Below are 15,756 nucleotides of genomic sequence, written 5' to 3'. Positions count from 1 at the left end.
CTCTGGACATAACCACTCCATATTGCCCTATCATTTACTGTGCATGTTTGTCCCTCCTTTGTCCTCCCAAAGTGCATCACCCTGCATGTCTCAAACTCAGCTCTGTCTTAGCTTTGACCTCCCTTGTTTCTAATACACCACCAGTTTTTGCAGTATATGCAAACTAACGTTTCTACCTTGTATTCCATTATGCTGTCCAACACAGAATAGAATCTTCCTATAACACATCTGAACTGATAATGTCCGTCTTCCTATCCTGTTGATTTGGCAGGATGTTATTGAGATTTTGCTCTGTCAATAATACTAGCAAGGTCAATATTTAAAACCTTATATGAATTGCCATTGAGAGAAAGGAAGTGAGCTGTTGTCTTTATGCACAGTAAATGACGTGTAAAACTATTCCCTCAGTTCCAGTTTGCAGATTATGAGTAAGGGACATAGAAGGATTATGGATAGATCTCCAAGTCTAGATAGACATGATTTTCCCACATCTCTGCTACCCTTTCCCTAGATCATTGGAGGCTGTGTGTTTGAGAGGTGCTGTCCAGGAAGCCTTGGCAAGTAGATGTGATGTGCCAGTGATGGAGAAAGTGAATGATTAGGTTAACAGCTGATGTGCTTTGCAATTCCAACAATGCACAAAAATATATTCCAACATTTGCTTGCTATGGGTATCATGAAAAGGTGGTGGAGAGTCCAGTGCTTGATCATTTGTGTAAATTTCAGACTGGGTTTAATTTCAGATCAGTAAGAGAATCAAGAGTTATAAGGAAAGGGTAGGAAGCTGGATTTGAGGAATGTCTGAACACCCACAATCATACTGAGTGGTGGAGTTGGATCGAGGGGCTACTTAGCTTGTTCCTGTTCTCATTTTTATGGTCTTATTGTCTGTCATATCCCTACTTTTTGCTTCCTGCCTGTTAGTAATTCTTTTATCCATTACTGTATGATACCGGCTCTTATCTTGTGACTTAGAATGTGCATCACAAAGGTTAAAGGTTCAAACACAATCCACTCTTTCCTCATTGTCCACTCCGGTTGACGGTCCCTCCGTGAAAGTGGATACAGAACAGATGTTTCCATGATGGTGGCAAATGTTTGGAATAGGGAGACAATGGAGCAATTTATATCTTTGTGGGTCATTAATCTTTGAACTATTCTACCCCAGACATTTGTGGAACTAGTGTTATGGAATACAGTGGATTCCAGTTAATTGGGACACATTGGGACCAATACGTTCTGGCCCAATTAAGCAGCTGTCCCAGTTTTCTGAAGTTTTCAGGGAAGTAGTTAAAGTTTAAAAGAGACAAGCTACCATTTAATTAACACATTTTATTTTTAAATGAAATATAGAACAAATTAAAACACTACCACTTTGAAACTGTGTATTAGTTCATAATAGTTAGTGACGGATGAATTCATCTAGTGTACACTGGAGTGTGCTTTTGATGGTAAATGAACAAAATCAGCATAGGCACCCAGTGCAGATAATGGACTGCCTTCATCGCCTTCCTACCTGAAGTTATGTTGTAATCCAACAGTAAATTTCCTGTATTCCTGTGTAGTCACTAGTTCAGGTTCAGTTGTGTTATCCTGGTAACTTTCCTCGTCTTCATATTCCCAGTTTGGTGTTTTTGTACAATGCTTTCAATGATTGCATCCCTCAAATATTAATTTGCGTTGTAACATTCAAGATGATCGGCAGTACCTTTAAATTCTACATTGTTCCTAACTTGTTGAAGTAGTGAAATCTTTTCATTCTCATTCCTGGCCTTTTCCAGCATCTCCAAGCCTAAACTTTGAAACTGCAGTGACCAAAACCGTTCTGAATTGTTTTGCTGCTTATCACTAGCAAACTGTACTGCCTGTAAAAGCTTCAACTTTGTACTCACTTACTTAGTTGTTGAAGAAGATGACAAAGATGCCAGTAGATTTACTTCAGTTGTTTCAAGACTGTGGTTCACCAACTTCCCACGATACATCTTTTAAATTTTTATGATTCCTGTATCAGTTGACTGCAGACAAGAGAAAATCTGCAGATGCTGGTAATCTGAGCAACCCACACAAAATGCTGGAAGAACTAAGCAGGGCAAGCAGCATCTAAGAATAGAGTACAGTCGGCATTTCAGCCTGAAATGTTGATTGTACTCTTTTCCTAGATGCTGCCTGGTCTATAGACAACAGACAGTAGGTGCAGGAGTAGGCCGTTCGGCCCTTCTAGCCAGCACCGCCATTCACTGTGATCATGGCTGATCTTACACAATCAGTACCCCATTCCTGCCCTCTTCCCATATCCCTTGACCCCACTATCTATAAAAGCTCTATCTAACTCCCGCCATTCCGGGAATTAACCTTGTGAACCTACACTGCACTCCCTCAATAGCAAGGATGTCCTTCCTCAAATTTGGAGACCAAAACTGCACACAATACTCCAGGTGGGGTCTCACCAGGGCCCTGTACAGCTGCAGAAGGACCTCTTTACTCCTGTACTCAATTGAGTACTGAGTTCCTTCAGCATTTTGTGTGTGTTGCTACATTGACTGCAGCAAGCATGCCATATTGGTAGGCAAAAATTGTGGCTGGGTGTTTCTCAAACATTCTGTGTTTGGGTGTGCTACACTGTTGTCAACAAGCAGAAAAATTTTGCTTGATTTCTGCTGTAGCACAATATCCCAACTCATTAGCCATTGGAAGTCTTCCATGCATTCTTATTAGCATAATACTCGATTGGTGAACTCTCCACTCTTAGCCCCTTAAAGCATTGAGGTTTAATGCTTTTCCCAATTGCCATGAATTTCTTTTTATCAGTTCCGGACATTTTTGAACAATATAACACAGTTATAAGATCTGTTGATTTCTTTGAAGCTGAAAGTGTTGTGTGTTTGTAGCAAGGGAACTGTCCATCATGGCATGATAAAAATGGCCTGTTTCATCAGCATTGTATATAGAATACCATCGTTGGTAGAATCTCAGGTGGTAATGAGAGGGTGTACAGGAGTCAGATATGCCAACTAGTGGAGTGGTGCCATGGCAGCAACCTGGCACTCATTGCCAGTAAGATGAAAGAATTGATTGTGGACTTCAGGAAGGGTAAGAGGAAGGAACACATACCAATCCTCATAGAGGGATCAGAAGTGGAGAGAGTGAGCAGTTTCAACTTCCTGTGTGCCAAGATCTCTGAGGATCTAACCTGGTCCCAACATATCGACATAGTCATAAAGAAGGCAAGACAGCGGCTATACTTCATTAGGAGTTTGAAGAGATTTGGCATGTCAACAAATACACTCAAAAGCTTCTATCGATGTACCATGGAAAGCATTCTGACAGGCTGCATCACTGTCTGGTATGGGGGGGTGGGGGGGGCTACTACACAGGACTGAAAGAAGCTGCAGCAGGTTGTAAATCTAGTCAGCTCCATCTTGGGTATTAGCTTACAAAGTACCCAGGACATATTTAGGGAGCAGTGTCTGAGAAAGGCATTAAGGACCTCCAGCATGCAGGGCATGCCCTTTTCTCACTGTTGCCATCAGGTAGGAGATACAGAAGCCTAAAGTGATTCAAGAACAGCTTTTTCCCCATCTGCCTTCGATTTCTAAATGGACATTGAACCCTTGGACACAACCAATTGTAAATTTCAACACTCCAGTCATCTCTGTGTGCTGACAGTGAGTGGTGTTAGGCATATGGCTTTTAATTTGGTCCAGTAAGATAATTTTTTTTGGCAAGGGTCTCAAAAATTGTTTTTGAAGTCCAATAAAAAAAAATTATCAAAACTCACAGCTTTTTGAATCGGTGTCTGTCAGCTCAAGTAGATAACATAACACAAGCTCACGCAGCTGACGCAACTATTTGCTCTAAGCACAGTGCAGTGACCAATGGCCCCATATGTGCATGTGACTGACTGGCTCTTGCCCCAGTTAAAGCAGCTAAGAGTCCCAAATAAACATTGGGAATCCTGGCTATTTTCTCAATTTGCTTTTGTACTTAAAGAGTTTTCCCAAATAAGCAGCTGCCCCAATTAACTGATGGCCCAATTAACCACAACCCACTGTATATTAAAAACAAAACAGGTGTAAATTGACAGACATTCAGTAGAGTTAAGGTTTGTGGGGAGAGAGAGAGAGAGGCTGTGGCCAAGCCACAATCTAATTAAATGGTGGAACAGGAACCAGAGGGCCTATTCCTTCTGTCTATTTTTTGTTTTGTTTTTACAAGGCATTATATAAACTCAACTCTTCAATTCCGGTTTTGTTTTTTTTTGTAGAGATGACAGCAGAGTATGCTTGTACCCGCAAACAATTTAATAGGAAGCTGAGTGAGTTTGGATTGATCCAGGTGGGTCCTTTAGTTTTTAATATTTATCTATATCCATTGCAACTTATAGCCAATTTATTGACAGCAGAATGAAATTTAAGCATTTGTAAAAGTACATAAATGTTTGCCCTGTAGTTTCATAACATCCAAAGTTATTCTTAGTGGTAATGCATCTGAATCTTAGAAATTATTCTTCTTGTATTCCACTAATAAATTTACAGAGTTAAAAATGGATAATAAAATAAGATAGGTAAGTAAAAGAAAACTAATCTGGGCAATAGTCCACCTTTTTAATGCCCCCTTCTCTGTCCCCTTCCCCAAATAGTAACTGATAGTTAGAATAAAATTAAAATCAGAAATGCCAGATTATATTTCTGTGGGAATTTGTATCCAATTTGTTCTGAGGCAAGTACAGTAGTCACTGGTAAATTTATTGCAGACTCTTTATTGCATTTGTAAATAGACCATGAGGGAGTCATTTATTTTTTTCTGTTTGTCTCGAGTTGTTGTGTAAACTAATCGTGCAATGTACAGCTTGATCTGTCTAAGAATGTTTTATTTCAGATAGCTCTATAAGGAAGTGAATTTATTAAACAAAAATGATATTTAACAAACAAATGTTTAATACAAAAGATTTTGCAGATACTGGAAATCTAGTGCAACACACATAAAATGCTGGGGGCAGGGAATAAACAGTCTACATTTCAGGCTGAGACCCTTCATCAGGTCTGGAAAGGAAGAGGGCAGAGGCCAGAATACAGAGGGGGGAGGGAAGGAGTACAAGCTGGCAGGTGATCATTGAGACCAGGTGAGAGAGAGAGATGGGTTGGTGGGGTAGGGAGATGATATGAGAAGCTGGGAGGTGATGCATGAACGAGGTAGAAGACTGAAGAAGGAGTCTGATAGAAGAGCCCATTGGAGTAAAGGGAAGGAGCTGGGGAACCACGGGAGGTGAAAAGCAAGCCATGACAATGAAGGGCAGAGAAGGGAAAGGGTGGGAGCGTAACCTAAAATGGGGAAAAAAATACAAAAACAATGGGGGAAGATAAAGGGGAGTGATTATTGGTAACAAGTGTTTTACTTATTAAAGACCTATTATACACTTCTTTTTGAAAAACCTCACCTTGTTCCTCAGCTGATGTCTGTGCGATGCACATCAATTCTTCACAAGCTTTAGGAGAAAGAAATGAAAAGACTTGCATATACAGAGTTCCTCTTAGATCCCTGGATGTCCCAATATGATGCCTCGCACACAAAAACTTAACTTCTAAATAATAATCATTATCATGTATGCAAACAGGGAGAAAAACCTGTAGCTGATTATTGTCTTTTGCCTTAAAACACTTCCAAAGGTGTTATTACAAAATTCACACTTTATGGAATTGGCATCAACATTTTTGGAATACTTTCAAATCAACGTCAAATCATTAAAGGTGACATAGGATCAAAAGATGTAGAATCCTTGTGGGTAGAGTTACAGTGCCTTGGGGAAAAAGTATTCAGCCCCCACAGCTATTTTCACAATTTACTATCTCACTTTCAAAAGTTAAAATATATTGAAGTAGGATTTTTGACCTAATCTAGAAAGCATGTCAAATTAAAAGAAAAGTTCCAAAATGGGTCAACAATTCACTATAGATTAAAAACCAAAATTGTAAGTCTGAAAAAGTGTTCACCCACTTTGTAATTAGTACATTAGCTTTCGTCAGGTGCAATACTGCATATTACCTAACCAATTTATTGATGTAGAAAATTGGAGGATCTCCTGTTTTCAATGAATTCATAAGAATAAATAGCCCCTCTCTCTGTAAGATCCAACAACATGGTAGATTTTCAACAGACAAAACCAGAATGAAGACGAGTGCATTCAAGACAAGTCAGGAAACTGTAAATAGCAAAGCACAAATCTGGGGAAAGATACAAGACCATCTCAAGGTTCAAAGGCATTGAACATACCTCAGAGCTTAGTGCAGTCCATTGTGAAAAATTGGAACAATATGAAGCCACCACCACACTGCCCAGGTCAGGCTGCCCCTCTAAACTTGGTCACAGGAGAAGAATGACACTTATAAGAGAGGCTACTGTAATATTAACAGTCACTCTGAATGAGCAGCAGAAGTCAGGGGCTGCAACTAGTGCTGAAGTTCATGGCTCCACAGTCTCTTAAGGTCTTGCACAAAAAGGGTATTTATGAAAGAGTGGAAAGGAAGAAGCCCTGGCTTAAAAAAAACATAATGAGGCAAATGCAAAGTTAGCATTCGTTTTGAGGTGACTAGAACATAAGAGCAAAATGTAATGCTGAAGCTTTGTAAGGCATTGGTCAGCTTGCTTGCACTTGGAGTATTGTAAGTAGTAGGTAGTTTTGGCCCTCTTATCTAAGAAAAGATGTGCTAGCATTGGAGAAGGTCCAGATGAGGTTTAAGAGAATGATTCCGGGAATGAAAGTGATAACATACAAGGAAAGTTTGATGGCTCTGGGCCGGTACTCGCTGGAGTTTATAAAATTAAGTGGTGGGGGGGAATCTCATTGAAACCTATCAAATATTGGAAGATATGGATAGAGTAGATGTGGGAAGGATGTTTCTTATAGTGGGGGAGCATAGGACCAGAGGGCACCCCTCAGAATAGAGAGATGTCCATTTAGAACAGAGATGGGGAACTTACTTAGCCTGAGGATAGTGATTCTGTGCATTTAATAGCCACAGATGGCTAAGGAAGCCAAGTTATTGAGTATATTTAAAGCAGAAGTTGATAGGCACTTGATTAGTCAAGGCAACAAAGGTTACAGGGATAAAGCCAAGAGAGTGGGATTGAGAGGGGTAATAAATCAGCCGTGATGGAATGGCAGAGCAGACTCAGTGGGCCAAATGGCCTAATTCTGCTTCTATTTCTTATTGTTTATAACACATATAGTTTTTGAATTAGTCATTTTTTTTGTGAGAATTGCTGAATCATTAGTTTTAAAATTACCAGTACTGCTTCTTGCCCTTTAGGGGAGGGAGCAGCAATCTAGGGTACCTTAAGAAGAAAGGCTGAAACTAATTTGCCTCTGACCAGTGAAATGTCTTGGAGATCTGCACGTATGCATTCAAACAAATGAGCTGGAGGTCAGATGCCATTGAATCTGATCTCTTGTTCTGCTTCATCTCCTCTGCTGACTCCAGGGGTGAAACGTAAATGGGCTGATCTGACGGGTTTGTGTGAAAAAATGGCATAAATCTAAGGTTTCTTGGAACAGCTGCAGCCCCCATAGCTTCCAGGCTGATCAGACCCACTGAGTTGTGAAAGCTCTGAATGGAAGCCAAGGTGTGGGTGTCCAGAGAAGGCAGAGTAAGCCTGATTGAAGGCTATCTAGTTCATTATCTAAGTATACCGATCAATTTTCCATTGATATTGCAATTTCTTTCAGGAGAAATTTGCTCTGATGGCTTTGCAAGCATATGTAATGGAAAGCATGGCTTACTTGACTGCAGGAATGATGGACCGTCCCGGAGAGCCAGACTGTTCTCTAGAAGCAGCTATGGTTAAGGTAAGGAATGGAAATTCAGAACTATTCTTATGAACTCATTTAGAAGATTTCAGTTGTGATTTTGCTTCTGACATTTGAGCAGGAAAAGTAATTTAAAAATTGCTTTAAAATTACGAGGATGAAGAATTAAGTTTGTCACTTGTTAATATTCAAAAACATGCATAAGTGATGCTCTGTAAAATATCAACTGTACGTGATGTCAAAACATAAACTGTTTACTATGATAATCATCTGTGGATTTATTTGCCAAGCCTTAAGTAACTGCTTGGAATTAAGGGATTTAAAAAAAACATTTTCCTGTGGAGGCAAAGGGCACTTGGGTGATATTTTAAAATGAATGCTAAGTCATAATGAAATACTGAATTGCACGCAAAATGCGGAATGATGCTAAGGGGATTTTGTATTCCTTTAAAATAGAAGTCTTCATTTTACAAAGAACCATTATTGTAATCTGGTTTGATTATTATGGAATCCAAAATGCCAGTAAACTTTCATCATGACTTAAAAGTTATGTGCACATTTTCTTTTAGTAGATCGTATAATTAATTACTGAGTAATTATAAGAATGTAGCATCTCAATAATTTCTAACTGCAACATCTATGGATTAGATTTTTAGTTCAGAGGGAGCATGGACATGCATAAGTGAAGCACTGCAGATTCTGGGGGGCCTTGGCTACATGAAAGATTATCCTTATGAAAGATTCCTCAGAGATAGCAGAATTCTTCTGATTTTTGAGGTAAAATATCCAGTTGTTTGTAAGTATAATCATAATAGATATGCATATTATGAAATATAACTAGAGAAAATTTCTACTTTATAAAGTATTTTCTTGGATTTTATGAGCTATTCTAATAAGTTAAGTTAGTCTTTGATTCTTAAAGATAAAACAGTTTTTAATACGTATTTGTTATTTCAGAAGATAGTGCCAGCATAACTTCAGTTTGCTGTATCGTGTTGGTCGTGGCAGACATGCTATTGATAGTTTCCATAGAACCTTTGTAACGACCTTGAGTGGTTGATAAATCTGCGTTTTCTCTTTTTAATATCTTCTCTCAGCTCAAGGAGCCTGCATAATTATACTCTTTGAAAAGAACTTCCGACATGCAATGTATTTGAATAGCTTTAAGTCATTTTATTTTAAATCTCCGAGAAAGAAACAGTGTTTTCCTTCATTCATTCGACAATTTGCAGTTCAGTACTGTGATCCAGTTGGTTGACCTGTGATAAAATATTTCTGCTACTAATAAAGAGAAGCAGGCTTCATGAAATATGCAATCTTTGTGTTGTTAGATTAGTGGGGTTAATGTAAATGTTCACCAACTTCATAAGGTGCTTTGTAGAGAAGACAAATTGCTGTGGTTAGGTTACTGATTTATATGTTTAATGTACACATTTACTGATCAATGCAAGGATCACTCAGTTCATTGAAAAGGCTTTTGTGTTTGGTGACAGTGTGATGACTTCAATAATTTTTGAAATTTGGCTGTTCTATATGTGAAACAGCGAAACAAGTGCGTGTAGCTGGATTACAAATATAGCCAAATAATCACAATTAAAGTCTAACTTATAACTGGTAGCTTCCATTTTCCTATACATATGAATCTATTTTTATGGATTGCAGGGCACTAATGAAATTCTAAGGATGTTTGTGGGATTGACTGGACTACAGCATGCAGGGAAAATACTTACTGGAAAAATAAAGTAAGCTGGCCTATACATGTCTTTGCCATACTGTTCTAACCACTTCCTAAATATTAATCACCACCCACAATGACTACTGCTTAGTTAATGGAAATAACTGATGCAACTTATCAGTGCTGCCTTTGACCTTTGACTGTGCCTTCACTGCTCTGAAAGCTTGGTTTTAGTAATGCTGATTTTATTTTTAACTTCATTATATAATGCTATTCTGTAACTTGGAGGTAGTTGAATGTATTTGCAGTTCACTTGGTTAAAATTTGAGTTGAAATCGCAACTTTACTGCAGAGGAAAATAGTTTGCTGGAGTAGGGTAGTTGACTCCTGATTTGGAATATAAAATCCAAAGTCTAAGTGTTTGCTGTTTTAATTAGACCAAGTATTTAAACATTAGATTGTGGTGACCCACTTCCCAGCACACTCAAACCGACTCACAAAGTGGCGCGCGCCGGCCTGCTTCACCAGCAAGGGGAAAAGCCCGCGTGCGGGACGGGACTGTGAATACGTGCTCCCTACAGCATTCCCGCTCGGGGAGGGTGGGATCAGGAAGGCTTTAAAGCAATGCCATGAGGTTTGAATAAACCTCTTTTGTAACTGCAGCTCACCGACTCCATGTCGTTATTGCAGCGCTGCATGTAGCACACTGCCACAAGATAGAATAAAACTGTAAAACAAATCATGTTGTCCTTTAAATGTCCTTGTTTAACGTCAGTGGATGGGGATAAGCAAGTGGTTCAGAGGTCATGACTGACACATCAGATAATGGTTTGAACTTCCAGTTTTTCATGTTTTGAGAGAACCAGATATGCAAACATTCAAATGTTTTCCTTTCCTGGCAATTCAAATTTCACTAAATATATTATCTCAAAAATAGCAATATTAGTGGAAAATGCTGCATAGTTCATTTATCTTTAGTGGTAATATTTTTCTAGGAATGGTAAATGTTCATGATCTCAGACTTTACAATTTTCCAAGGTGTATAAGATGGTGAGAGGCATTGATCGAGTGGATAGTCAGAGGCTTTTTTTCCAGGGCTGAAATGGCTAGCACGAGAGGGCACAATTTTAAGGTGCTTGGAAGTAAGTATGGAGGAGATGTCAGGGTAAGTTTCTTACACAGAGAGTGGTGAGCATGTGGAATGGGCTGCCAGTGACGGTGGTAGAATCGGATACGATAGGGTCTTTTAAGAGACTCCTGGGTGGGTACATGGAGTTTAGAAATTACCTAGGGTTACCCATAGTCATCTATTTTTCTTTGTTAGGGACATGTTCGGCACAGCTTTGTGGGCCAAAGGGTCTGTATTGTGCTGTAGTTTTTCTATGTTTCTAAATTAAGAAGCTCTAAATCTGAAAACGCATATTTGATTCCAAGAAGTCAGTACCCTTTTGTGCAGTTTTTGAGTTTTGACTCCAGTACTTGTTTTACTGTTTTTTTTGATAAACTTCCCATTTTTTGAAATGGTATTAGCTGCCAATTTGCTGGTTAATTATCTCATTTTCAGTATATTATCTTGTGTGCTATCTGAAATCACAATTATAAACAGATACCCTACCGTATATTACAGTGGGAGTGGGGATTGCATTCCTAGAAGACATTCCAAATAGTGAAGTCGCATCATCTGCACGTGTGTCGAGAAATACAAGTTGACAAGGATATGTTGACTTATTTACCATTTTTCCCCCCATAAATTTTGAGAAAATGGATTTTATTCCATACCTCAGATTTTGGGGTAGTGACGTGTAGATTTTCTGATGTTGAATTTCTGTAAGCTGAATCGTGATAAAGCAGTTGTGGGCAAAGCACATCAATGTATTTTTAAATAATTTTTGGACTATGAGGCTATTTTTAAGATACTCTTTCTCTTTGTTTCCAGAGAGATGAAGAAAGGAAATATCGGAGTTGTGTTGGAGATTCTAGGAAAAAAATTGGGAGGTTCTTTGACCACAAAGATGGATTTTGGCCTCACAGGCAAAAATGGTGTAGTGCATCCCAGTTTAGAGGTACTTGTTCATGTGTCATAATTAATAGTGAAGTAGGGTTTCTTTGAAGTGTAACTCAATTACAAGCCAGTATTTAGAATGCAGAACTTTATTTATCAGAATAAGCTTTATTATTACTGATGAAGTTTGTTATGTTGTGAAAACAGTACAATGCAAAGACAAAATTATTAAATAGTGCAAAAAAAGTTCAAAAACAATTCGAAAACAATTCAGAAATCTTGTGGTAGAGAAGAAGAAACTGTTCATATATTGTTGATATATTTTCATGCTTCTGTGCCAACTTTTTCAGTGGTAGTAATGAGAGAGAGAAAGAATGTACAGACATACAGGCCTAATTAAGCGTCTCCCCTAATTAGCCAGTTTCGTGTAAGTAGTTAAGGTATAAAAAAGACAAATTGAATAACAAATTGTGTATTTAAACTAAATACAAAACAAATTAGAACACTACCAATACTACTGTGGTCCTATAAAACTGTGTAGTAGTTGATGATGGACTGCATTCATACAATGCTGTCAATGATTACATCGTCTAAATCTTCATTTTCATTGTAACATTCAAAATGATTATTGACACCTTCAACTCTCTGTAGTTTTTAAATTGCTGAAGTAGTAAGATCATTTCATTCTCACCCCCAGCCGTTCCTGGCATCTCCACGCCTGAATGCTTGAAATTGCAATGAACAGAATGGTTCTGAATTGACTTACTGCTTATTTCTTTCCAACTATAATTGACAACTGAAGGTAGTTAAAAACTAAAGCAACGCACAAAATGTTAGAGGAACTCAGCAGGTCAGGCAGTGTCTATGGAAAGAGTAAACAGTTGACTTTTTGGGCCAGGACTGTTCTTCAAAAATAAAGCAGTAAGACAATTCAGAACTGTTTTGCTCACTGTGGTTTAAAAACTGTTCAAAGCAAGGTGCTTTGTCTAAGTACACGCTAGTTAGGGTTTGGCTACACTCTCCTTCCCCAATTAAGCAGCTTAGTGTCCCAATTAAACAAAAGGAGTCTGTCTACTTTCTTGATTAATTTTTGCTCTTTAAGAGTCATCCCCAAAAAAAAGTAGCTGCGCCTATTAACCGATGGCCTGATTAACTGGAATTCGTAAATTTATCATGTACATTTGTATTCTGTTAAGTTGTTTTACTAGTCAGTAATTCTGTAAAATATCTACTGAAGATATAACTTAATGGTGCTTCTTACATTAAGCAACAATCATTAAAGACAAGGTATGATTTTGAAATAGAGTTTAAAGGAGCCATGGGTTGGATTTAAGTCACCAATAGCCTTAAGAGGGAAGTTGTTTGCCAGGACAAAGCACTGGGGCAGAACAGCAAAATCTTTGCCAAATTATCTTCCCATTAACCAGTTGATGTTGAGAGAACTGACATCTGAAATTGAATGTAGACATATTAGCACATTACTAAATGCTCCTTAGGAAAATGTTACACCTGTGCGACCACTGTCTTTTCAATGCCATGAGCTTTCATTTTGCTAACAAATCTAATCTATGGTGCTGCGCCAAGTTCTTTTTAGAAAATATAGGTACAGTTGTACTACCTTCAGGCCTCTTCTTATTGCATCAAAGGTCTCAATCAAGTTGGTCTAACACAATTTGATTTTAATAAGATTGTTTTGACATGTGACTTGGAATTAGTAATTAACAGCAAAGGGCTGGATGTACCAGAATTGTAAAATTGGATAAGGGGAACAATTTGATTCTGTTTCCTTTAGGCAAGTGCCAAAAAATTGGAGGAGAATGTATACATTTTAGGCACCACAGTGGAAAATCTTCTGTACAGGTATGGCAAGGTAATGAAAAATTTCTTTTCTAATAGAATATGGTCAAGTCAAGAAAATATTTAAATGTACTTTAAAGTCTAAAAATGTTAAGGTGTAAGTTGTACTTTTTGATATCTTCATCATATAAGCATCTGCTGTGGGGAAAATGCATACCTCTAGAATTTATAACCATACATTAAAAAGTACACTGCTGGCTTTTGTGGATAATTATACATGGATTGCCAACATTTTCTCCTCTCATTCCCATAACTGGCAGGAAGTACACTGCAAATGATAACATTTATGAACTTGCCATTCATGCTCTGAAATTGGACTCCAGTGTGGAACTTAGTCATCAAGAATGAGCTTCTAAATCTGCTCCTTGAACTTGCACTAATTTAATTTTGACACAGCAATGGAACAGGCTGTGGGAGAAATGAGTATACTTACATTTTTGAAGGAGCTTTGTTTTAATTTTAGTTCTAGAGATTATCCTCAGACCCTGCATAACACTACCCCACAAGACACTGATTCGTTACAATGCAGTTATTCAATTCTTCATTGAAATTTTTAAAAAATGACAGAAGTTAATTCTAAACAACACAAAACTTCTCAAGAGCAGTCACCATTACAGTCAACGTTCAATCAGCCAATGAGCACTTTGCATACTCAGCCACTCACAGCCAATCACGTATTAGTTCACAGTCTTCCTCCCCTGCAGACTGTCACTAATAGCCTTAAAAAACTCATCAAGGGTGATTGATAAGTATGTGGCCTAAGATAGAAGGAGATGAGTTATTAACTTCAAACTTTCTGCATAATCACTAAAAGAGTTGAAGTGCATGTGCACACCTTAGGCCATGAACTTATCAATCACCCCTGCTGTGGACACTTTCTGGAGGTCCAAGATCCATATGCTCCACAACCACTGGACTAGGTGTGTAAATGTAGGAGGGGACTATGTTGAAAAATAAATGTGCTTTGTTTTCCTACGTTAGGCCACAAGCATATCAGTCACCCCTCGTAATAGATAAAATCTCCTCTCTTTAGGTTGCAAGTTCTGGGCCGTTGCTCCAGTTCCAATAGTTTTTTTTTCATTCTTGCTCCTTGTCTTGCTATTATTTATTTGTTTGGTTCTACTTTGTTCTGCAGTTCTTTTCAGAAATGCAAGTATATTTCGGTGATGTGATGAGATGAAGGAAAAAATATCAGTGATAGATGAGGACTGATTTGCTTAGTTATTTCAGAAACATATAGGTAATTAGTTTATTATTGTCAAGTGATGAGAAACAGTGGAAAAAGCACTACGTGCCTACCATCTAGACAATTTCATACATAAACACATGAGGTAATACAGAAGGAAGAATAATAACAAAATGCAGAATATAGTGATAAAAATGAAGTACTCAGTGCAGCTACATAATCTTGTTGAGAACCATTTTTTCCATCTCCCATTTCCTTCCACCTTATAACAAGCATGATTCGTTTCCACCACTTCCTGCAGACAATGTCAGAATTTGCAACCTGAACTCTTCTAATCATGGCAATCATTTTAAGACCAAGGCTCACTTTTTCTTTAAGATGGTTAAAGTTTAAAACGAAATAGTTAATTCATTAAGATGCGTTCATTTATTGTGTAAATATTTTTTCTGGTTTTTAAGCACAAAGTTGTTCAGAATCCAGTTTAAGACAATTAACCTGTAAGACAGAAAATGTAATATGGTTTGAAATATGTAGTACAGTGCCATCTATTGGTTACATTACAGATTTACATGCAGTTGCCCTCAGCCTGTCTCAAACACAGTAATACATAAATCTAAACACAAGGATTCATAATTAAGGGAGCTTATACAAAAGTGTAACTATAATGGAAAAGTAGAATGAGCTTTTGTTATTTGGACATTGACAAAATATAAAATTTTAAGATGTATGTGATGTGCATAGTATGTACTTTTAGGTATGTTTCCTTGGAAATAATCAGAAAGACATTTTTACAGTGAAAAATGTGAAAATATAGGGGTGAATGTGTACAAGGCACTTGCCTGCTTCGGAATCCAAGAAAGTGCTAGTATCTCAGAACATTTTCACCCAAAGGGGCGCCACATGAGTGCGAGCAGAGGCCCAGCCCTCTCCTCAGATAAATACTGATAAAAATTGTGTCTGGTCTGGTTATGGACGTTGACCCTATATTATTCAGCTTGTACATCTGTACTCCTTCAAACACTGGGAAAATTAAATTTCTGGCAAGGCTACGCTAACAGATTCTGTAAAAGCCTGGTTTTCCAATAAAGCATGGTCAAGGTGAACTAAAATAGTTATTAATTTTCAAATGCCTTTACTATGAAATATCAATCTACCATGTAGTTATGAGCTTCAGATCTGTCTAGACAAAATGTACCCCCTAGCAAGAGCAGCTGTTATCAGTCAGGTTTTAT

At 38.0% G+C, this 15,756-nt stretch overlaps 2 protein-coding genes across 6 annotated transcripts in view; one reads left to right on the top strand and one right to left on the bottom strand.

Moving 5' to 3' along the window:
- The window catches only part of acad9 (acyl-CoA dehydrogenase family, member 9), a 66,789-nt gene that overhangs the window by 38,905 nt on the left and 12,128 nt on the right, over positions 1-15,756 (top strand). Inside the window, exons 10-15 of the mRNA XM_059944099.1 lie at positions 4,265-4,335; positions 7,724-7,843; positions 8,453-8,581; positions 9,467-9,546; positions 11,416-11,542; positions 13,274-13,351. Coding sequence (XP_059800082.1) covers positions 4,265-4,335; positions 7,724-7,843; positions 8,453-8,581; positions 9,467-9,546; positions 11,416-11,542; positions 13,274-13,351 — 605 coding nt within the window. The remainder of the gene's footprint in view (positions 1-4,264; positions 4,336-7,723; positions 7,844-8,452; positions 8,582-9,466; positions 9,547-11,415; positions 11,543-13,273; positions 13,352-15,756) is intronic.
- cfap92 (cilia and flagella associated protein 92 (putative)) overlaps positions 13,358-15,756 on the bottom strand; it is a 247,952-nt gene continuing 245,553 nt past the window's right edge. For all 5 annotated transcript variants that reach the window (XM_059944096.1, XM_059944097.1, XM_059944091.1 and 2 more), the window contains one exon: positions 13,358-15,019. In XM_059944096.1, the coding sequence (XP_059800079.1) occupies positions 14,978-15,019 (42 nt within the window). In that variant the 3' untranslated portion in view covers positions 13,358-14,977. The remainder of the gene's footprint in view (positions 15,020-15,756) is intronic.

The sequence above is a fragment of the Hypanus sabinus genome, chromosome 19, assembly GCF_030144855.1.
Source record: "Hypanus sabinus isolate sHypSab1 chromosome 19, sHypSab1.hap1, whole genome shotgun sequence".
NCBI lineage: Eukaryota > Metazoa > Chordata > Chondrichthyes > Myliobatiformes > Dasyatidae > Hypanus > Hypanus sabinus.
This window is presented reverse-complemented; position numbering and strand designations above follow the sequence as displayed.